At 47.5% G+C, this 22,955-nt stretch overlaps 2 protein-coding genes across 5 annotated transcripts in view; one reads left to right on the top strand and one right to left on the bottom strand.

Annotated features, from left to right (window-relative positions):
* ANGEL1 (angel homolog 1) overlaps nt 1-21,933 on the top strand; it is a 31,579-nt gene extending 9,646 nt beyond the window's left edge. For 2 of the 4 annotated variants that reach the window (XM_040601841.1, XM_040601845.1), the window contains one exon: nt 656-7,584. In XM_040601841.1, the coding sequence (XP_040457775.1) occupies nt 656-747 (92 nt within the window). In that variant the 3' untranslated portion in view covers nt 748-7,584. Of the gene's footprint in view, nt 1-655; nt 7,585-21,356 lie in introns of those variants that run through there. The other 2 variants (XM_040601840.1, XM_040601842.1) reach the window with 2 other exon arrangements.
* Nucleotides 6,581-22,405, bottom strand: VASH1 (vasohibin 1). Its single transcript, XM_040601846.1, is given in 8 exon segments — nt 6,581-11,599; nt 12,186-12,298; nt 12,691-13,072; nt 14,110-14,184; nt 15,278-15,334; nt 16,431-16,519; nt 22,141-22,383; nt 22,385-22,405. Coding segments are annotated over 8 exon segments (1,053 nt in total). The 3' UTR covers nt 6,581-11,526.
* Between the last annotated feature and the right edge of the window lie 550 nt (nt 22,406-22,955).

Genomic DNA, 22,955 nt, shown 5'->3' with positions numbered 1-22,955 from the left:
CAAGCAGCTGGGAAAGAGAGGGGCAGTGCTGCCTACTTCTGGTTAGGTAATTGCTACCAGGGAGTAGGGGATGTATATACACCTTCAGTCTTTCACACCAAAAAAAATGGTTCTTTTAATTTCTCAGCGATGGTTTATGAAGTATGTTCCTTCCAGGACTAGTTGTTATGTTGCCTTTGAAAGTGTTGGCTCTGCTATCTGCTTGGAAACGGCTTTTAATTAATAATGTGTAAGGGCTGTCTTCCTGGAAGAAGGGTTTGTGTAGTTGAATGGTTTCTACAAGAAGCTGCCTGCTGTGACTGATGGACCAGGGAATGGGATTGCCAGGAACGAAGCCAGGGGTTCTACAGAGCTACCCGCAGGAGCTCTAGAACTGCAGCAAAAGCCTTGAGGAAGGCTCCCTTCCTTTCGAGCAGTCTTAGAACGGTGCCTAGTCTGGCACTTACAGGAAAAATATTTACAATCCTTCCAGTGAATATTGGGTAGAAAAAATGATCCTGTAAGGCATGACAACCCAGGAGGCTATAGCTCTGGGAGGTTCCAAGAGAGAGATGAAAGTGGAAGGCATGTGAAAGGCAGCAGAGCAGTCAGATGGAAGAGCTGATACTTGTCCCTTGCCCTACTCTTTCTCTGTGCCCTCCCTATTCCCATTCAGCCTGCCAGGGGTCAGATAGCCAACCTGTGGCATCCTCCTGCACCAGACTGAAGTTCATGCTACTGCCTTCTTCTGGAGCCAGCCATGTTTAGGTAGGTAGAACCTGTACAACTGACTTTTGTCTTTTGACAGGTGTTGGGAGGGAGGGGAGGACTAACTTGGAGTCAGATTGTCAGTCGCTTGGATCCCAGTGTACCTTTTGCATTCTGCCAGTGTACTTTTGTCAGCAGAGGCTTGGCCAGTACAAAACCAATAGAACTGTACCTGTTCCTAGGGCAGGTTCCCCAGTTCAGCCTGACATTTGGTGCTCAGTTTTTTTCTGTGAGAGATGGGAGCAATATTGACAGAAACATCAATCTTCTGTTCAAAAATGAGGTAGGGAAGTTTGGTCCCACCTCTGTTTTTTGTAGGAAGGTATGAGGAGACTTGAAGTACTGTTCTCTCTTCCTGGGTTATACTGGGGGACTTTTATGTTTTAAGTGTTACTTTCTTGACTGAAAAATATTTTTTTTCTGATCTAAGAGAAAACCACAAAGCAATCGCAGCACCTTGTGCTTCTGGCAGCTGAACCCTCTGAGGACTTGCCCAACATGGCTTTGCTGGTTGGTATGTGAAAGAGGAGAGGACAAATCAGCTACACAAGGTAGTAGTAAATGAGGGTTGAAGAGAGGGAAGAAGTGGGCCTAGCTGTTGTCTCCCAGCACATCCCAGAATCCCAGAGGAGTTTGCAAAGTGTTTTGCATTCAGGAACCCTTCCCCTTCTCCCAAAGAAAGCAAGTACTGCTGATCTTTGACATCTCACTTCTGTAAACTGTACAGAAACAAGGGGTGATGGGCAGGGGGATTGTGTTCTGTGCCCATGTGATTATGCAAGGACTGCAGATTCCGTACCTGCCAGGTGCTCTGGTATTTTCCTGTTGGTGTGTGGATGGCTTTTGCTACCCCAGTTGGGATAAAATGCAGGAGTCTGTATAGGTGAACAGCAGTCTGGGGGTGAGTAAGTTTGCAGCGTTGTTTGCCCTTAGTTTCCCAGGTAATGGTTCTGGCGTGGCACTGGTGTGTGTACATGGGGAGGAATGCAGAGCTGTGTATTTCTATGGCTGTGTTTATCTGACAGTTGCATTAATTTCTGCAAGTACCCTTATTCCGATTTTGTAAGTGGTTGTATTTGTAAAGGGAGTGAAGGAAAGGGAAATCAGTGAACTGAGAGTTTTATTTTCTGCCAGCATAACTCCCATGTTTATTTCTGCCTCTTTAAAAGAGGTTGACAGAAAGCAGCCTGATTGCAGATAACTGCCACCAGCTGCTAACATTGTAACAGGAGACTTGGAAGACACCACAGGTTTAAAAACAACCAACCAAAAGCAAAACAAAAACCACTGTGAGCCATAGCGTTGGCACTTACGGCTATCTGCTTCAGTTGTAATTGCTGGCTGTGTCTGACGGTCAGTTGATGAGGGGTGTGTGTGAAAGCAGCCCTCCTGCCCACCTGTTGAGACCCCTAGGGTGTGCACAGTATACCGTCAGGTGAACTGGTTGCCCCTGCGCTGGCCGAAGCACCCTGCCAATCTTGGGATGTAACTGAGGCAGAGGAGCTGTGCTTCAACATCACAAGTGCTTCTTCCATTTTGTTTAAACCAAAGATTTGACTTTTCTTTTGGCTAACTTGTGTTAAGGCATCTCTCAGGGAGGTTTTAAGGTTCCAGCTATATTTTGTTGAAAAAGCTACTGTTCCACAGGTCAAGTTAATGCTTTCTCTTTCAATACATGAAATGGTATGGTATGAACTTGAAATGGTTCAGTAGCTGAACACTGGATATAGAGTCATGTGCTGAGAAACCTCAAGACAGTGCCTGCAAGTCCTCTTGATTCTTCTTTTTGAAGGTTAGAAAATGCCCAGAGGGACCTGTAGCTCCCAAAGCTGTGGCTCATATGCTTCCTTGGGCATTCATAGATGAAACTATTGCAGAAATGCAGGACCACTGCTAGCGACACACAAAGCCAGAGCTGTAGAGTTGATTGCTGTGGTGGTTTTGATCAGTGCCCTGAAGCTGCGGTATAGACCCTTACAGAGTTGGCCTGTTTCAGGAAAGAAAAAACAACCGTGTTCTAGAGCAGTTTGGAGTTGAACGTCAAATGGATCTGGAGACCTGTGAGTGCTTCTGGCTGTGGCGTACTATAGAAGTTTGGAGGCGGGCTGGGTGGAAAAGAGTCCCTACCTCTAAAATAGCAACTATTATATATTTATAGGGAGAAAATAATGTGTTCTGTGATGCTTTAAGAATAGCACAGAGTGATATAATAAGAGGCTGTGGTAATGAGTAACTCGTGGAAAGACACAGAACTGAGATTCCAGATGTCGCTCTTAACACTGTTTCCTGAGCTAAATGCATGACTAGCTGTCATTAGCACAGCTTTCTGATGAATTACAGAGGTCTGTAAACAGTTACGAAAGTGGAACAACAGGAATATCTGCTATACTCAGAAAGGAAAGGTATCATAGAGGTAGGATCATCTACACCATCTTGATAGTGCTGTAGAGCTCAAGGAGACTGGTACTTAGGGGAAGGGATGCCAGAGACTGCTGGCGGTGTGTACACATACCCTGTTACCAGTCTTATAAACTGCAGGAGTGTGCAGCTGTAAGAGGCAAACACGTATTTGACAAAGTATCTTTGCTGGACAACAGCTTAGACTGCACCACAGCTGCTAGGATGTTTTTAGTTATGCTATTTAGATAGAAGTTGGACTTCCTTCGCTTTCTCAGAGTTTTAAGTTCATCACTTCAGGAGGGTGCCCTTTATAATCAGTTTTCCCAATTACATGGGAGATGGGAGGAGTGGTAAACAATATAATTGCTCCACTTTTTTTCTTTTTCTTAATAAACGAAACTTGGCTGCTGCTTGAGGTCATCTTTCTCCATGCCTTTTCCTTATGAGGTCTCTCTCCAGCAGCTGTTTTCCCATGACTGCCATCTCCAGTTATCTTTCTGAGTTAACTGATGTTTATTTTTTTCTGCAGCTGTATTTCTTTAGTTAAAAGCTGGGTTTCTTTAGGGCTAAGTCTTCTAAACTCAGCATTGAAATAGCATCAAGCCATAAAATAGTGGGTTCCCTCACACCTGAGGAGTTACGTGGGAGGGGTGAGAGGTCTGAAACCAACACTTACACAGGAACAACTCTTGTTTTATATAACAAAAAGAAAAAGTTTTAAGATTTATCGTTAGCGCTTTGTATGCCACCTGCTGTGAAGCACAGGATAACCCTGAAATATACTGGGCCTTAGTTCCTTTTCTCTGAGGCATCTCTTAGAGGCTTTAAGAACAGTTCAGCATCTCGGAGAGAATCTTTTTTTAAGAGTAGATAAAGGTACGTGTCCTGCTTCTAATAGTATTTGAGAGGTGTTGGCAAACAGTCTGCAAAGCAGGGTGTTGCTACAGAGCAATTTCTTTTCCCATTGCCACCACCTCAGTAATAAAAGCTTATTGGATGTACTGTTAAGAATTTGCAGGCATATCCGTGGTTCATCCAAATGCAGATGCAGCCTTTTGTGGGTCATTTAAAGGAGGAGAACACAAGCCTTAGTAGGATACCATCTGCTTTCAGTAGGCTTCCTGTTGTGCAAGTTAATTGAATTGCTGGCTGTGACCTGCTCCTTACCAGGCTGTAGCTGCTTGGCCTGTAGTGCTTTCCCTAGTACCATCACACTGAAATAGGCAAGCTGCATGATCACTGCCGTTGAACGTACCGCGTGTTTCAAAGTATGATGCTGAGTTTCTACAGAAAACTCACCTGCTATAATGATAACCAAGATGACTGATTTAACAGCTGGCATGCCTCAAGCTCCTTCCTCTTGGCAGCCATACAAATTTGGCTTCTGACGAGGCAAGTTGTCCATCAGCTTCCACTGAAAATGCCATTCTAGTCCTGAAGCTCTTTTAAATTTATTTTTATATTTATTCATTTTATTTCGGATCTAGATTGCACATTCTTGTGCTCTAAGGGAATAGGAATGCTGTATAGTAGAGCTGGAAAATTTTTCCTAACTTTGGTTAGACAAACACAGCATTTTTCAAGGTGCTGAGGTGACAAATGGGAGGACTAGACTAGATGCTGGCATGTGCTACAACAAAAGATGCATTTGTTCCATCCAGTCTTCCCTTTTAAATACAAAAAAAGACTTGACTTCAAGCCTTAGCAATGTTATTTAGTTTTTTAGCCTTTTCTTTCTGGATGGGAAGCCTTCTACACCAGTCTTAAGTTTATTCAGTTATTGGCTGCTTCTGGGAGCTGGTCCTGAACAGGGGGGTAGATGCACACAGTAGTTATTCTAAAGATATTCTTCTCCTCCCTTCCTCTCGCAGAATGAGGTGGGAGATGGGATGGTAGTCACTCTTTGCCAAAATAAAAATACAGACTGGGAAAGCCAACTCAGCTGAGTTAATTGATGTCTGTAATGGCCTGCTATCCACAGTGTGTCATACGCCTTTGCCTTCCATAATCCTGCAGTCTCTGCATGAATGGTGCTCTTAAGGCTCAGTCTCACTCTGAAATGAATGGATTTCTATGTGCTTTTAGGCACTTCTGCAGTCTTGGACTTCCCAGCATAGCAGCTGACTCGGTTTCTTTTTTTTTTTTTAATACTGCTTCACTGAGTTGTGTATCCTTTCTACAATAAAGGTTTTTCAATAAGGTACAAGTAGTGTAATCTCTGACTTCAAAGCCTAGAACTGCAGGAACTATCAGGAGCGGGGGGAAAGCCTGATCCAAGAGGGAGCAGAAAGTTATTTTTAATCTCAGCTGTGGCCAAGTGACTGTTTTGCTGTTCTCTGTTGTCTAGCAAACACCCTGACTTATGCATCTATAGGGGATTTAGGAGTTATCTGATTTTTAGCAAAATCTGTAAGACATGGGGCAGAAGGTATTTTCAAACAAGCACCTGAAGTAGAGGTTTACAGAAATTACAACACTTTAGTCTTTTTTTTTTTTGGCTAATATTATTAATTTTTAAGTATTTAATAGGGGAGCAAGAAGCCTTCAACTACTGCTGAAGTTTTATTTTCAACTCTTGGGCTTAAGCACAGGCCATGCAGGTTTATGAAGTGACTACTTTCTTCTTTTGTGTCTTCATACCATCTACTAGGTGCTGTGCAATTACTTCCCCTCAGGCATAAGTTGTTCATATAATTAACTTAGCTAAGAGGGACGATTGCATATGCCATTTGCTTTGGAGTAACAGGTTAGGGGATGTTTATTCCATTCCTCTACACACTGTATGCTTGCCTACATCCTGGCCCTGGTCCCAGCTATTACTCATTTCCCTAGAGAGAAGGGGTATGTTATGCCTGAAAGATGATAGCCTGAATAAAGTTGGATCCCCCTTGCTGGGGAAATGCACTGAATCTTGCAGCTGACTGTCCTTTATTAACCCAGCCTTTGTCTTGAGAAGTCCTGGTGAGGTCATTCGTCTGGAAGGCCACTGAACTACAGACCTTAAGCAGAATTGCTTTTCAGGCCAGGAAGGGATACTGGATTAAATGTTGAAGAGTAGAACAGTGCAAGCAGAGGCTTGTGTTAACCCTTACAGTATTAAGACTGAAATTTCTGTTGCTGCATCCGCTGATTTTTTTTTTTTTTCCATCCAGCCTGACTGATGGCAGTTCAAGAGGAAAATATGAGTTTTAGCCTTTGCTACACAGCCGTGTACATACTTCGTACTCTCTGGCAGCTGCCTCTGTGTGTGCAGACATACTCACCTGTTCAGATGATTGAAAGAGAATGAGGGTTCTTCCATGTCCATAGTGTGGCAGGTACAGGGCATCTGTACGTAATCTGTCTGATACCATCACTCAGGGCTGTGCCTTTGACTTCTCAGCTAACTGACAACGTGAAAGTTTAAATTGGAAAGAAAGACAGTACAGACATCTTGTTTTCTCTGCACAAGCTGAGAGCAGTACAGAGGGAATTTTATTGTCTAAGTGTCAAAGGAAGCAGGAAGAAGTATCACAATGAAAGCTATGGGAAGTGCAGTAAGAACTAAATCTAAATACAAGTTCTGTGTTGGCTACATAAGAACACAGAACCACACTGATTAATTACAAAAAGACAGACATGATATTGTTCTTAAAGAAAGAAACCTTCCATTTCTTAGTTCTGAGCTGTACGGGTGATAAAGATGTAAATGGCTTTGGAGCACCCTATCAGTGCTAGAGTAGAATACTGATGTGCATGGAAGGGGACCACTCTGGTCCCACTAGCACCATCTCAACCCTGACCTGGAGGGAAACTCTGCTCTGCAGAGATTACGGGGGATTCAGTAGCCTTCTGGGTCTAAGTTGAGTTGCTTTTGAGCAGATGGGGCCAGGGCACCACTGAAGTGGTTGTGATACAAGTAAACACCTGCTCAGGAAACAAACAAAAATATTCCCTAAGGAGTTCAGCTTGGCTGTAGAGGGATGATCTCCACCTTGCTCTGGCAGAGCAAACACCAAGCCAGAATAGCACTTGCTTTCTTAGATTAAGTTATAAATCCATAATGCAGGTCTTAATGTTGACAGGACAAGAGTGCAAGACCACTGGAATATGGGGGGTTATTTCAGCCAGACTTGCACACACAGTACGCATGGGACACAGGGCACCTCCTGCCTAGATGAAGTGCCTGATCATCAGGACCACTTGAAATGCTTCACTTAGCAGGAGCAAGTGGCTAAAGCAACCACCTGAAGTGACCAGCCAGAGCCACTGGAGGAAGATCAAACCCATCTAATCCGGACTCTTGCCCTTTGGCAACAGGAGCATTTTTCTGTTCATTATGGTTTCTTAAACTCTGCAGTTTTAAGGACAGTCATGTTTCAGTCTATACACCACCATGTGAGCCTACCTTAAGGGGCAGGCACCTGATTAAGGCTTTCACCTGAAATAGTTTTTTTTTAAAAAAATATTCTTCATGTTAAGCAGATCTGATAACAGCAATACAGCTACTGCGTGAACAGAAACTAAGTTTCAACCACAGTTCTGGAGTAATTTGTTTGGGTAGATCTAAGCATACTACTGACCCATACAGTGGCACACAGGTAAAATAGTCAACTGAAAAAAAGCACTCCACTCCCACCTAAAACACTTGCTTAACGTACCTTAAGTTCCTAGAGACTCATTTTGCTTATCATATCAGAGTTAAAAAAAGGCTAGTGTGTCACAGACTGATGGACACCCAGCCCCGCTCTTTAGTATATGAAGTTTATATCAAGAGTGACACTAGCAGAAAGTTTTGCTTACTAATCCATTCATCCATTAAAAAAATTGCAGTTGGCCAGGTATCAAGGGACTTGGCTACACAAAAGTATAAAGAAGACCTCTTATTTCAAGGTTTGCATTGCATTTAAAATAGTTTTGCTAGTAGTAGGCCAACATTTGTTCAAGTCTTTCAAAGCTCACCTAGAATTGACATACAACATAGGCAGTGTCTATCCATTCCACTGGATATTCGATATGCACTGTGTGTGGACACAGTTCACTTTCACTGAGTTCAGAAGGACTTGTACTGCAGAACAGACATCAGATGAGACCTACTGAACAGTGGAATTTACACTCCAGAGCTACATGAGCAATCATATTAATATTTAACATGAAGCGATTAATAGGACTCCTTAAGATCTTTTTTGCTCTGCAGGCACTAAGAAGTATGAGTTACAGTCTAGTTCCTTCTTTTAATTCCTTCTCTTTAGCTTTAATGACTGCACAAGTAAAAAAAGACTCACCTCCAGACTTTTTCCTTATGGTTAAAGGCAGACAGACCAGAACCCAGAACAGGTGGATGAGGGAAGAAAGAAGTGCAAAAGTTCATCTTTCATTGTACCCTCAGGTTTCTTATGGCATAAAACTGGATTGTGGGAATCCTCTGTCACAGGGGGATGTGGTCTTGTTAGCAAGGAAGCTAAGCTTTGTATTGAAGTGATTCATCTTGTTACAAAGATGGGGGGAGCAAAAGCAAGAAGGGGAGAATGTTTGGTTATTTTCCAGTTTCTTGCACCACCTGCACCATGGAGATGCAGAAACAGCATAAAGGGTGGGAATTCTACCACATGGAGAAACATAGTAGGCAGCTTGAAATAGTAACCTTAGTAGAAGGCTCATGTCTGCTCCTGTGTCCATCTTGAGGAGTGACTAACATTAGATACATAAGAAGAATTAAATGCCTCCTAATGTACATAATTGTGCAACTAAATCTTGAAAGAGGATATTCTTGTGGGGCTACAGCTGAGAATTAAGAGACCTCGAACTCTACCTGTCATTCATTCCCAAAACATCTGCTTCCTTTGGTTTTCTAAGCTATTGGCCTCGGTTACATCCTGCAGGAAAACGCTTAATTACCAGGTCAAACAAAGCATTTTGTTGTAAGCCATTCTGCCCTGGTGATCTAACACTGCTGAGCATCCTTTTTGCCCTGCTCTCAAGAAAGCATCATTAGCTTGCAGGTGACCCCTCACTTGTCCCATCTGTTTTGAAGTCTTCCTCCCCCCAACACACTTCCCCTCCTTTCCATCTAAAAAGGCTCAAGTCTGTCCAGCTATTGAATGTGCTCTGTATGAAGCCACTAATTATACTCAAGAGCTTTCCAGTTACTCTGAATTAACTAATTAACCACCCAAAGTCACAGTGCAGATGCATCCTAGTTTTATCTAAGTAGCTTTTATAATTTTTCCCCCCCCCCGGATTTCGTCTACTTTGATAAAACCTGGCACTCGGTCTCCCTTGCTGACCGCTGCTTGTGTTTATCATGTGATTCACAGTGGCACCTGAACGTTCAGCCCGCTGCATAGCAAACGTTATACAAAGGCAGTTCGTGGCTTCCAAGTGACCCATATTATTTACAGGTAACTGTGGTACCTTTACAGCTAACATCATTGTTAGCCTATTTAACATATTTAGACACTAAATACGTTAATTTACAGTCACACAAAATTGACCAGAAAACACATTGAAATGGGTGCTTGGCTTGCTACTGTGTCTAATTTCAAATTGTTGCATGTAGCTGGAGTCCTCCTGGTTGTACAGCACAGCAGAAAAATACAGACTACAGAGAGCTTGGAAAGACAGGCTGCAGTGGTGTGGATATAGTGCCTTGCAAGTTACATCACAGTTAAGGATGTACAATTAGGAACCTGTAAGGCCTGAGTTAAATCGCTTGTGGGTGGTGCTTCTAGGATTAACGCTACTTTAACTCTACAGAAGAGCTGATTTGTTTGGGGATAAGAACCCATTCTCTGCCACCAGAATAGCGCTGCTTATACGAGGGTGTGGCACAGCAATACTGCAACAAAACACCTGCTAGAGCTAAGCTCCATCATGTTTCTAAAAGCTTGGCAGGAAAGAATAAGCCCAGTTCTAACAGAATTAAAGTCTAGCTGCTTGTCAGTGCCGTGATAAAACAAGACTCAGTTTCTCTCAAGATACCGCCACTCCTAAGCTCAGTGTTTGCATCCCGGTGATCACCTCAAGGCCATGCTGTTCTGACTTCTGGCAGCCCCACTGTTTCTAGGCCTTAGGCCTCAAAGAGATGTCTGACAATACTCCAGATTTCTGACAAGCATTACGCTGTTTAATCAGTAGTACAACACTCCCCTGAAAAGAAGCGTAGGAAGAGTAAAGGCTGTAAGTGGGCAAAAAGGCCCGGCCCAGCCCTGTGGCGACGGCTAGCCTCAGTGGTGCTGTTAAATCCTGTAGCTATCCAAAGAGCTAGAAGACAAGCACAGCTGTGGGACTGGGGTGAGGAACTACTTTCAGGAGGCTCCAGGCTGAGCTGTCAGGAAAGCAGCTGCAACCTCCTCGAGCACGACTTCCCACCAGCAGGTGTCTGTAACTCTAGCACTAATGCTACAGTGAGGAAGGGACAAAGGAAAAGAAAAATGCTTGTAAAACCCATTCACATCGTTAAATCCTTCTTTAACTGTTCACTCTTAAAACTCATACCTCAGTGACTGAAGTGCCCTCCACAAGCTTTCACAGTAGCAGTCACTAGAAGTTAATAGAGAGAAGGCTGATGAAGAGATTACACAGAGTTCAGGCTTCCCACTAGCCCCTGCCTGCCCCTGCCTCCACTGCTGGGACAATTGAGGTCTCTGTGCATGTTTTCATATGGCAATGGCATAGGCATATCCTGGCCCACTCAGCCACAAAAGGACTTACAGCAGTTCACCAGCATCACAGTGGGTAAAGAGAATCATCATCCCACTGTTTACCTCCTCAGAGACAATGAAATGCTTTGAAATAGGCAGGACTAAACACAGAAGATGTGGTTTCCCCCGGTGAGAGGCCCTTGTACGATCAATAAATCAGGCTGAGCAAATTCAGCCCTGTCTCTCATAAAAGCAGAGATAAACAAAAGTGTTCATAATGACAGACCCAGGAGTTTTTGCACAAGATGCAGGGGCCATCCCATTCCAGCATCACTTCTTCCTCAGCCCTGCAGGCCTTGCATGGATTGAAGACTTCTGTGCAGACAGGGAAGAAATACTGTTGACAAGATTCTTCACCTACTTGCTGTCAACGCAAAAAAATCGATAGCAAGTCTGCTGACCCCACTCACTTCATATCTTCCTGCAGCAAACTCCCACTAATATACAGATTTTTTTTTTTTAAATACTTGTTTCAGTGAATTAAGATAGACACCTCTCCCAGAAACAGGCAGGTGAATCCTCTGGGACCCATGGGATCCAGCTCTGGGACTGGCCCACTAGGAAGTACCTGGGAAGATCAGCACTGTTCCATTCCAGCTCCCCTGTCCCCTTTGTCAGAATCACTGCAGGTGGATCCAGGTCCCAGTTGTGGCCAGCAAGAAGTCTGCGGAGCCAGGCACCCAAGGCACAGCTCTCTTCACACCCGGATCTGGTACCCATTGAGGTCTGGCATGGCTTTGGAATCGGCAGGCTTCTTCTCACCAGATGGCCTGTGAGCAAAGATGGTAAAGAACTATATAAAACCTGTTATTTCAGTCAGGAGGTGCTGACAGCACAGGAAAAGGTACAGGAAAGCTTCAGACTTATCCTACGCTATTGAGAGCGGGATTATTCTGCAACCTCCAGTGACTCTCCTAACAATCTCCACAGAAGAGAATGCAGGTTAGGAAGAGTAGAAAGTCCACTCTGGTGCCCCAGATCAGTTTCAGGAAAACAATCTCACTGACAGCAGTGTAATTTTTGGAATCTCTTTGGGACACAATGTCTGTGAGACATCAGAGCTCAAACCCCTGCATAAGGTTAAATATCACCTAGCAAGGGCACTGTCTATTTGAGCTGCCTTCCTCCTCCCTGCCAAAACAAAAAAAACAAACAGCCACCCCCCACTCCCCAAGCAATGATAAATTCATAAAGGCACAGACTAGGGAAGAGTGCTACTGCATGTCAGAAAAGTATCCCCTGTTATAAAGAACCCCAGTAAAAACATCAGAAGGAGCTGAAACCAGACAACAAGGTGGAGTCTGTGAGTAAAACAGAGATGCTTTAGATAGGTCTCCTGCCCTCAGCCCCACTCACCGTCGGTCTCCGCGGCTGTTGCGCCGATGGGGGCTGGCCTGACCTCTCTGTGGGGAGGAGACATCTTTCTTTCTGTCCTTGGTGGGAGATGGTGGCCCAGTTCCTTTGCCAATCTGCCAGAAAAATTAAGAGCAATGAGCAGAAAACCAATACGAGTAGTAACCTGAAAACAGAAAGCCTAACAACAATTAATTATATGGGAATACAAGACAAAAAGGCAAGGCAAGTGCATCAAAAATGCGAAAGCCAGAAAAAACAAGCTACAGAGACAGCCACAATGGCTCCAAGGACTGTATACAGTCCAAGCTAATCGCAACTGCAGTATTGCACAAGCATCCATTAGGGGACCGGCCTGTACACAAAGGAAAAGAGCCCCCAGCCTCCAATTCACCTTCTACTCTACCACCATCTAGGAGAGCCTCCTGCCACTTCATTACCCCAGCATACCATCAGCCAGGCAAGACTGGGTGCAGCAGTGAACTACTTCTCCATCCCTGCTGCTTACCTTCAGCCGCATATCACGGGCATGTCTCTCAAGCTCTTTGCGGAAGTCCTCCCGGGTTAGCTTGTCTAGATCCAGGATGGAGTGCTTCCACTCGATCTGCTCCACACTGTGTGGGTCATGGGACACACAGTGGCCCAGCTTCACCTTTTTGAGAGTGTGCCAGCAGCGGCGATATGCCTCCTCAAAGTCAAAGATGAGTTCACTCAGTGTGCGGAAGACGGGTGCTTTGTACATGAGCTCCTCACGTCGGCTGATGCCCAGTGCCCCATAGCGGCCTCCAAAGTTCACCCCCAGCACAATGTGTCGGAAGTAGTTCCCTGAGAAGTGGGTTTTGAAGCTGATGGGGAAACGGTCCAGCGTGGTCATGTTGTTGGTGAGGTAACTGACAGCAGCCACTGCTCAGGAAACAACCAGTGATACCACTTTCTTGACAAGATCCTTCCTGCTCCAAACCCTCCTAGCCTGCTCAGCAGACTCGCCACCGATTCAGGCATCACATTGGCAGAATTTGTTCTCCAGATCAAGAGTCCAGCTAATTGCAAGCTGCCCTACTTTCAGCTGGGTTATGGGGAAACCAGACTTGGCCTCTTCATCAAGTCACTCAAAGGGAAGTTAATTTCAAGGCAGTTTTGTGATGCAGACGTTGCAATGCTAATACCTGAAACGTGCTGCATTCCACAGTCCCCAAACTGCTAACGTTGCAGCATTATTCCTCAGTTTGTTTTAATCTCTTTTACTAGCTACTGTTGCACACACAAACTGAGGAACCTTCAGGACAAAATACTCCTCAGACTACCCTTTCGAACCATTCACTTGCCATCTCTGCTCCTCCAGGTAGCTTTGCCAGTATGCATCAAGAACCTAGAGCCTGAGCGATGTAGACTAAACCTGGAACATAGCTAGGAAAGATGTGTACTTAAAAGATCACACATGTCTAGAATGAATAAAGGTATTGCCTAAGCTGGCAGGCAGTGTTAGACATAATAGTAAAGTGACATACACCATAATTAGAAGTCAGGGAGGATCCCTAACTTACTTTAATGTAGAACACATACAGGCAACATTGCAGTAAGGGAACAACAGTGTCCACAAAGGTCTTCCTGGACTAACTAGCTAATGTTTTTGCCCCTCTTTAGATGTTCCTTAGATCCTTCCTTTATCTTTTACTCACATGTGGAGCTGTCCAGAGCAGCACCACCCTCCTTGGGGAAGGAGGAGCAACTCTGAAGAACAAGTTCTGACATTTCAGAGAATTGCTTGGATTTGGATTTTATTGGTGGGATTTTTTGGGAGATCTGGGGAGGGAAACCAGAGGGGTGTGGCTTGGTGACAATATTAGCAGCCTAAAAGCATTCTAAGAGAGCAAAGGAGAAAACACAAGGATGGGTAGACATGCACAATTCCAAGAGGAAAGGATACATTCCCAGGATCACAGCTTCCAGGCATTTAATTGGCAGGGCCTCTTTGGTCATTTCTTTGGCCAGATCCATCAGCCTGCAGAGTGGGATAAGGGAAAGACGATGAGACTTAAGAGGCTTTATGCTATGCAAGTATGGCCAGTTCAGCCCTTTTGCACTGTGTATGTAAGTAGGTTTCCAGGAGAGAAGGTGGCCCACTGAGGACAGGGAACAGAAGAAAATATCTTCTTTACGAAGATATTAAATCCAAACCAGGTCTCTACCACATGCTGTTGCTGCTTACAAGGAACTCCCTTCAGTGAGTTACAGCAAAGCTGCCTACTAGGGCAACCTCTGTTCTCGGGGAGACCACAGCACTTGGCTCATTGAGTTCTGGATGGACACCAATGTGACCACAAGCAGAAGCTTCAAAGGACCAAAAGCCAGCAATGTTTGCCTCACAAGGTTCAAGGACAGTGAAGCCCTCTTCTCTGGCATCAATCCTACTCACTATTCAACAAATACTGTGGAGGAGACATTGCACTGATTACAGCACAAGACATTTGGGGTCACATACGTCTATGGACTAGATCAATAGTAAGAAGCCAGTCTTGGAAGACTCCCAGTATGCTGGCCAAGAAAGGCAATGAACATCAGGTGCTTGTTGCCAGGAACTTACGGGGCACAGCGCCTCCCAAAATTTGCAGTCAGGAGAATCCCCCTTGTCCTTCAAAGTACGAGGCACCAAAAGCTTAGTGAGCCTAGATTCTACAAAGGCACTCACAGGAGCTATGAAGTTAGACCTGTAAAGATACCTGGCTTTTATGAAGCTTGTTCAGGGCAGGACCTAATTTCAGAATCCATCAGAAGTTCATACAGTTACATTCCAATTAGAAGCAGGCAGAATCTGCACATCTTTGAAAAGCATTTACGTTATTTTACTGGATTTACCAATTCACGACAACAAAACCTGCTTTTGTCCTTGAGAAAGGCCAGACGCAGCTCTGCCCAGCCATGCCCCAGGCAACAGACAATATGAAGTCACCTAAAGTAGGACGGAGCTGCAGTACTGAAAGCCCCAAGTGCCACCTAGACCTTGGTCAGGGGATGGAAGAAAAAGCAGTGAGTATAAGCAAGGCCCCTACATCTTAAAGCAAAGATTAAATGCAGTAGGGGCTGCCAGCACTTACCCAGTCAGAGGTCTGCTCTTCTTAATCTCAAAGAATTGTGTCCCAGTGTGATTGTACCTGGAGGCAAGAAGTTAAGGGCTGGACAGCTTGGAAAGCAGAGTATGAAGATAAACCTGTCTGAAGAACTTTCATGTTACTTATTCTTACAGCAAAGTCATGATCCCACAAATATAACAGCAATGCAAGAAAGTCCCCACCTCCCTCCTGCATTTCTCCCATTTATAGTTACTTTTTACTTCCACTGTATTTCCTTCCTGTCAATTCTTCTCTTTCTCTTCCCCACACACAGGTTTCCACTCGATTTCCCAAAGGTCTGTGCTGACAGTACATGCTGTGCTCAGCTTTGCAGTTACAAGGGCAGAACAAAGTTTGCTAGATCTCTGCCTGCTCCTGTCTCTACAGAATGCACGGAGCATTGAAATGTTCACGGTATCTTATTCTAAGACTGACTGGGACCCAGTCTAGAGCACCTTGGATGGTGAGAGATGCCAAAAGGTCTGCCTCCTTACCTTGTTTTAAGGCTGAAGCCAGAGCTGGCTGTGTATCTCACCAGTGAGATTAGACTGTGCTTGCATGGCACATACCTGCTGTCCAGCACAACAGGGATGGAGAGATCTCATTCCCAGGACAGAGTCACAGGGACAGCTCTGCATGTAAAGGGGCAGGATACTACAGATGTTCAAAAGCAGGGCAGCTGACCATCCTTCAGACAGCTACAGAGAAGAGTATTCGAATGGGATGACCTGAGAGGCAGTTTTCTCAAAACCATAGCTCACCTGTGCCTCAACAGTGAGGTGACACAGTTTGTAGTCCATCTGAGGCCTGGCTGTCAGGGTCTCAGATACGCGTGTTTTTAACAAAATGGCACTGTAAAGCCACTGACCTAGAAGGGTGGGTAGTGGGGAAAGGCCCTTGACAACATGCCTATTTGTTACATGGTGTGAACAGGATCAGAAGGTAACTTGGGCAGAAAAAAAAAGAAACGGAGCAAGAAAACAAACCATCATCCCAAGTCCAGCTTCCTGTTTCCAGGGAGCAAATTTCAGTTCCTCTCCAGCTATGACCGAGCTTTTCTGTTTGCAGGGAAAGAAAGTCCCCTCACTCCCTCTTTCTGGGTTACCACACCAGTGACTAAGGTAACAGTAAAGGATACTGAAGCTCCCTGATGTAGCGCTGTACAGCTTCCAGGCGCTCAGGGATGGGGGTGGACGGCTGGAACGCAGGCACACTTGGTATGGCAATCTGAAATGGGGAGCAGAACATACATCATTGCTTCCAAACCTCTCCAACTTCTTGCTGAACTCAGTGGCACATAGCTACAGGGAGTGTGTTTCTCTGAAACCAGCCCCTTTTTGCTGTCTGAAGTGACTACACCAGGAACATTCCTCTGCTCCCACACTGATAACTGGGAAGGAATTCAGAATGAAGCACCACCACAGAGCTGCAAGAGAAACTGTGAGAAAGGCTCCTGCATTTAGGCAACATTACATTGGAACAATTAGATAAAATTAATTGACAAGGCAAGATGCGAGACAAGAAGGCTATCACCTGAAGGAGCTTGGTTGGACTCATTTGAATATGCAAACTGGAAGAATCACAGAATGGTCAGGGTTGGAAGGGACCTCTGGAGATCATCTAGTCCAACCCCCTGGTAAAGCAGGTTCACCTAGAGTAGCTTGCACAGCATCATGTCCAGGCAGGCTGGGTGGGTTTTGAGTGTTTCCAGAGAAGGAGACTCCACAAGCTCTCCGGGCAGCCTGTCCCAGTGCCCTGTCACCCTCAAAAGCAAAGAAGTTTTTCCCTATATTCAGAAGGAACTTCCCGAGTTGCACTTAGGGCCCATTGCCCCTTGTCGCTGGGCACTGCTGAAAAGAGCCTGGCCCCATCGTCTTGGCGCTCACCCTTAAAGATACTTGCCTTCATTGATAAGATCCCCTCTCAGTCTTCTCTTCTCCAGGCTAAACAGACCCAACTCTCTCAGTCTTTCCTCAAAAGGGAGATATTTCAGTCCCCTCATCATCTTTGTAGCCCTCCATTGGACCCCCTCCCAGCAGTTCCCTGTGTCTCTTGAACTGGGGAGCCCAGCACTGGACACAGCACTCCAGATGCACCTCCCCAGGGCAGAGCAGAGGGGCAGGATCACCTCCCTTGACCCTGGTAGCCACACTCTCCTAGAGAAGGAGAGAGAGGCAAAAATGGAAAACGAGTTTCCCCAAAGCAACCAGAGCATGGAACGGTCCTGGAAGCAAGGGTATAAAGGTCCTTCAGTGCCTCCTGGCATCTCAGGTGAGTTGGCACTGACTAGGACACAGGCTTGACAGCATCACAACTTCTGCCCTGAAGTGTCTGTTGTTTTGAATTACGTGGTCAGAGAATGACTTCTGAAAGTTCACCACTCGGACTGCTGTCCCATTCTGATGCCTCATGAGTCTGGTCAGATTTTCCTCACCATTTGCCCCACAGGGGATAACTGCAGCCTTGTTAACAGCTGAGAAAATGTGTCCACAGGACAAATAAAATGGAGAAGACACAAGTTTGGTGTGACTGACAGGCTTGGAGAAACGGCCCAGCATTTTCCCTCTGAAGGATAGCTCGTGCCTTGCAGACAGCCCTCTGATACCAGACTGCAGCTTTTCACAGCACTTAGGTTTTTAGCATTTCAGTTCCTCCTCAGACTTCCCCCAGAGCTGGGCTATCCCCAGCTAAGAAAGAGTGAGTCAGAACTAGATCTTCCCTTGGGCCTTCCACTCTGCTGTGCACAACTGCCTCTGCAGGCCATGGTTTTGTAGCCAGCAGCGCTGCTTAGCCACTCCTCACCCTCCTTGTGCATTTCTGCGGCCACTCATTTCCATGCCTCCAGCTGCTGCCCTGGGCTGGCATAAGCAACTGGTGAGCTGGGCCAGGCACCTGAACCAGCTGAAAGCCAAGCCAGCAAGCATGGGTAGTTTTCAGTCAGATCAGTTCCCTGTCCTGGTTTGCCACATGGCCGCACTTTGCTTATGCCTGCACGGCAGAGGGGCAGAGACTGCTTAAGGTTAAGAGATGGGCGGTTGCTGCCTCTGGAAACTAATCTGTAACTGTTTTTCAGTCTAGCTCCAAACACCATCAGCAAGTAAACACTGAGCCAAACCCAGTCTCTTATCTCTCTCACCAAACCCAGTCTCTTATCTATTTTCTCTCCCATGTTTTGATTATTTATTTTTTTAAAAACTTAAGTAGCATCATTTGGACACTTGTACCCATTTTTCTAGCATCTTTTGGAGCCAGTGCCTCATTTCTGTACCCTGTGTGGAGCAAGCAGAGGCACCAGCCGGCTCACTTGCAGGAGACAGCACAGGAACAGCAGGAGCAGATGTGAAACTGGGTTTGTTCAGCCACAGCAGGAGCAGGGAAGGCTCCAGAGAGCAGCACAGGGATGGAGCCACCTCTGGAACTACACGAGCTGAGTCAGTTTGGATGCTGTGAGCTGACACACTGACTCACAGGAAATCATTTCCAGGCAGAAACAATGAAAGAGGTACCAACCAGGACAGGCTGACTATTTAACTTTGTTTCATTTCTTCAGCATGGAGACTTCCATGCTTTTTGAGTGGAGACAGACACGTTAAGTGCCTGTTGACAGCACAGACTAATGATTCTGGGTAGTTACTCTTCCCTTTACTAGTACAGACCCCCAGATCCCTTTTCCTCAAAGGACTGTGCAACAGGCAGCGTAATGGCAACCAGTTCAGCAGGGGACTAGTTAATGCAGAAAAGCCTCCTGCACCTCAAGTAATTAAACTGATGAAAGTACAGCATGCTCACTCTTTCTCTCTCAGATCTGGGCCTGCAGCCCAGACTGGGCTGCAGTTTCTTTTGCTTCAGGTCTATAGCATTTTAATGGGGCAGCAGAAGCAGGAGGAAAGGAATAAGGTCTCCATCCCTCAATCCCACACTGACAGGATGGGACATCCTAATGCTTTGTTCTGGCCCAGCATCATCCACTGCACATCTCAGAAGGGTTATAAATATTAGGCAGTCTTCACAGTCCTCCAGAAAGCACAGAAGAATTTATTTATAAAAGAAAAGACAGGAAATCAGATCTATTTGGCTTTCCTTTTAGTTATTCTGAAAGCTGGAGAGAGAGCTAGGAAGAGAGCCCAGATTTCCCAGAGTATGTATCTCTGCCAGGCTTAGCAGACTGACTGAACACATCCTTGGTCCTTCATCACTTGTGTGGAGGGGTGGCATCACCCCACTCCTAGATCCATGCACCCCAGCAGGCTGGCATGGGACTAGGGCTCTGCTTTTAGAAGGGAGATCCCAACAACAACAGATTTTTGTGTACTGGGAGGGCCACGCCGCACATGAGACAAGGCAGATGGCAGTGAGGCAGGGACAAAGCTCCACTCTCAGCCATACCACAGAGGTGCTTTTTTGGCCAGCCTAGTTCAGCAACAGTTTCTTTTACGGTGCTTATACATATCCAGGTGCCTCCCTAATACTTTTGCAAGCGACTTGGGAGCAGTATCAATCCCAGCTGTTAGCCTAACTGAAGAAACTGGATTTTTTCCCCTCTCTCTCTGTGAACCCATTAGATGCAACTCTTCCCGTCTTTGCCCTCATAACCACCGCATCTGAAAGCCATCATTTCTTAATGAGGCAAGCATGCATCGCTTTGTATTTCTAGCGTGTGCCCATGTAATGGTCCCAGCAGCTCCAAGCAAAGCAGTACTCCACCCTGTCGCTACAAAGGAAATGACCTGCAGGAGGCTGGCGCTCTCAAGCCCAGCATGCATGGCCCATAAACTTCAGTCCTGCCAGTGTGGCATGGCTCACTCGATACCCACTCACTCCAAATCTCCCTGAAGGAAATGGAGACCAGCAGAGATCTCTGAGCTCTCACACCCCAGTGAAAGACACAGCCCCTGCAGCTGACCTGTGGACATAAAAAGCCTGATCACAGCCTCCTGCAGTCATCATTTTACAGTATTAAGTTTATTTTATTGACAACTCTATTTTATGGACACCCAATGCTGGCTACAATTCAAAGCCAACAATTTCAGAGCAGGCAAACCACTGTCCAATTCCCAACACCTAAAAAGGCTTATTTGCCCTCCAGCACATGGAGAGTACTTGGCTTTTCAAAGGAGCTAGCCCTGCAGAGTACACTCATTTGCCCTAATCCTCATCTGTTGCATCAGCCACTCAAAGAAACTTGATGGCACAGAGACAGGTGGGGATACAAGCAGCCCTCAAAGATAAAACACATCCCTAGAGGGCAAAAGGAGCTAGGAAAACAGAGCCCATCCATCCTTGCTACTTCCTGGATGCCAGCATCCTCTCAGCTGTATGCCTGGTGAGCTTGGGAATGGGATCTCAGATTGCAGAACACTGAGTAGTTTATAGGCCTGGTTCCCAGGGGTGCTAGCAGATGCCAAAAAAAAAATGGATAGCCCAATTTCACCTGTTTTTGCAAGAGCTCATACCACTTGCATCCCCTAACTGTAACCCTTTGACACCAAGACTATCAAGTGAGAACAGTGGAAGTACTTCCCATTAAGACCAAAGCCAGAGACTGAACACTGCATTGCCCTCTGCTCATGCGCTGGACTCGTTTGTGAACTTCCTTCTTCCATTTCCCTCAGCTCTCCCAGCCAAATCGGCCCTTTTGGTCAGTAAGTAGTGGGTGTTCTGACTGATCTGAAATACTTCCAGCCTGCACCCAAGCTCAGGATGGAGTCTGAGGGAAGAAATCCGAAAAGGAAGGAAAAGTCTAGTGGGGTTAGAATGGGGGCTGTAACCAGGATTCAAGATTTGTTCTGGTTGCTGCCACAGATGCCTATAACTTCACAGCACAAAGGAGGTTACATCACATGCTTCTCCAGAGTTCCTCGTGGAAAGCAGTATGGATAGGCTGGGCTCTATGTAATAGTGTGTACTTGCATACCTAAATTTACCTTCCCAAGGAGGTAAGTCCTTGCTAAAAAAAAACTTTATCTCTTTGGATTTGAATTTCCGCTGTTAGTGTGATGGGAATGCTCCCAACACCCACCAGCTGGGTGACACACCAAATGTTTGCAGTGTCTTTTGTTCACAGGATGCCAATGAAAGGGGGAGATTTTTCTGCGGTTGAGGTGCAACACCGATAGCAACAATCACAAGAACTCGCATGCAAAGGTTTCAGCATGGCACAAGGTTAAGTGAAACCATCGCCAGTTCCTCTGGCTGCTCTTTGGGTAGAGTTTTCTGTAGCGAGGGCAAGAACATGCCTGGAAATACAACATCTGCTCCTACACTAGCAACAAGCTCTGCAAGCGCTCACCAACTCCTCTTAAAACTCTGGCATCAAGAGTGTCTGTTCCGACAGACACCACTCCGTGCAGGAGTGCTTCTCGGTGTGGGACACTGTGCCCAAACCCAGTTTCTTCAGGTTCAGAGATTCCCCTCTGCCTCACTCACCCTCCCGCCTCAAGCATTCAGACTCCTCTGAACTGAACCCTCCTTGTCTTTTCATCATTTATCCAGTGTTCCCCTTCAGGGCAATCTGACCCCCCTCCCAGAGGCTTGCACATCAGCCATCTGAAGTCTCTTTTCCAGCAAGGCCTGGGAAGAAGACCCCTCTTCTTCACCCAGGCAGGAGCGCCCCGCAGCCGCCCCCCGCACTCCGAGCGTGGCTTTGCTTCCTGCAGAGCACCCCCGGGGGACCGACCCTTCCCGAGGGATCACTCCCGAGCCGGGGAGCCCGGCCTTCGGGGGGGGGGGGGGATCCCAGCGGGATGTCGCCGTGTCCCCTCATCCCCCCGTGCGCCCCGCAGGGGACGGCCCGGCCCGGGCGCTGCCGCCGGCACCTGGCTCGGCTCCGCACCGGCCGCGGGTCTCACCTTGGGCAGGTCGGCGGCGCCCCGGATCCTCTGCGCCACCCGGTCCCCCTCGGGGTGGATCCTGCCCACATGCCGCCACATCCGCTCCCAGGTGGGCTCGTCCACCGGCAGCCCGCCGCGGTTGACGAAGAAGGGGACGCCGCCGTCGCGGAGATCCTCCTCGCCCTCTTCCTCCTGCTGCTCCTCGTCCCGCGGTGCCGCCGCCTCGCCGGCCGGGGGGTGCCTGGCGGCGGCCGCGGCCCCCGCCGCCCCCCGGCATCGGCATCGCCGCCGCCCGCGCTCAGCGCCCGTCGCCCGCCGCCGGGCCGCCGGGGGCCGCGTCCCGCATGGCCGGCGCGCCGGGCACGGGGCGTCACCGCCCCCGCCTCGCCCCCGGCGGCGTCGAGGCGGAGGGTTTTCGGGGAAAAGGGGGAGAAAACGCCGGGCGGGGCGGCGCCGGCCGCCGCATCAGGCCGCCGCGGCGGGGGAGGCGCCGGCGGCCCAACCGCCCGCGGCAGTGACGGCGGGCACCGCGCGGGGCGGGCCTGCGGCCGGGGCGCCCCTGCCGCGCCGCCTCCCGAGCGCTGCGCGGGGCGGGGGGGCCGGGCGGGGACAGCCGCCGCCCCGGCGGGTGCTGCATGCGGGGTAACAAAGCCCCGCGCGGGGGCGGCGCCGGGCCGGGCTGGGGCTGGGGCTGGGCCGGGCACCGCTCCGCTCTGCTCCGCCCCGGGCCGGGCGGTGCGGGGTGCCGCAGGCCCCGGATCAGCGGCGGGCGCCCACCGCCGTAGGCAGAGGCGCTGTCCGAGGGCGATAAGGCCGGGAGCCGGCTGCGGGCG

This window comes from Falco naumanni, chromosome 7 (assembly GCF_017639655.2).
Source record: "Falco naumanni isolate bFalNau1 chromosome 7, bFalNau1.pat, whole genome shotgun sequence".
Classification (NCBI taxonomy): Eukaryota; Metazoa; Chordata; class Aves; order Falconiformes; family Falconidae; genus Falco; species Falco naumanni.
This window is presented reverse-complemented; position numbering and strand designations above follow the sequence as displayed.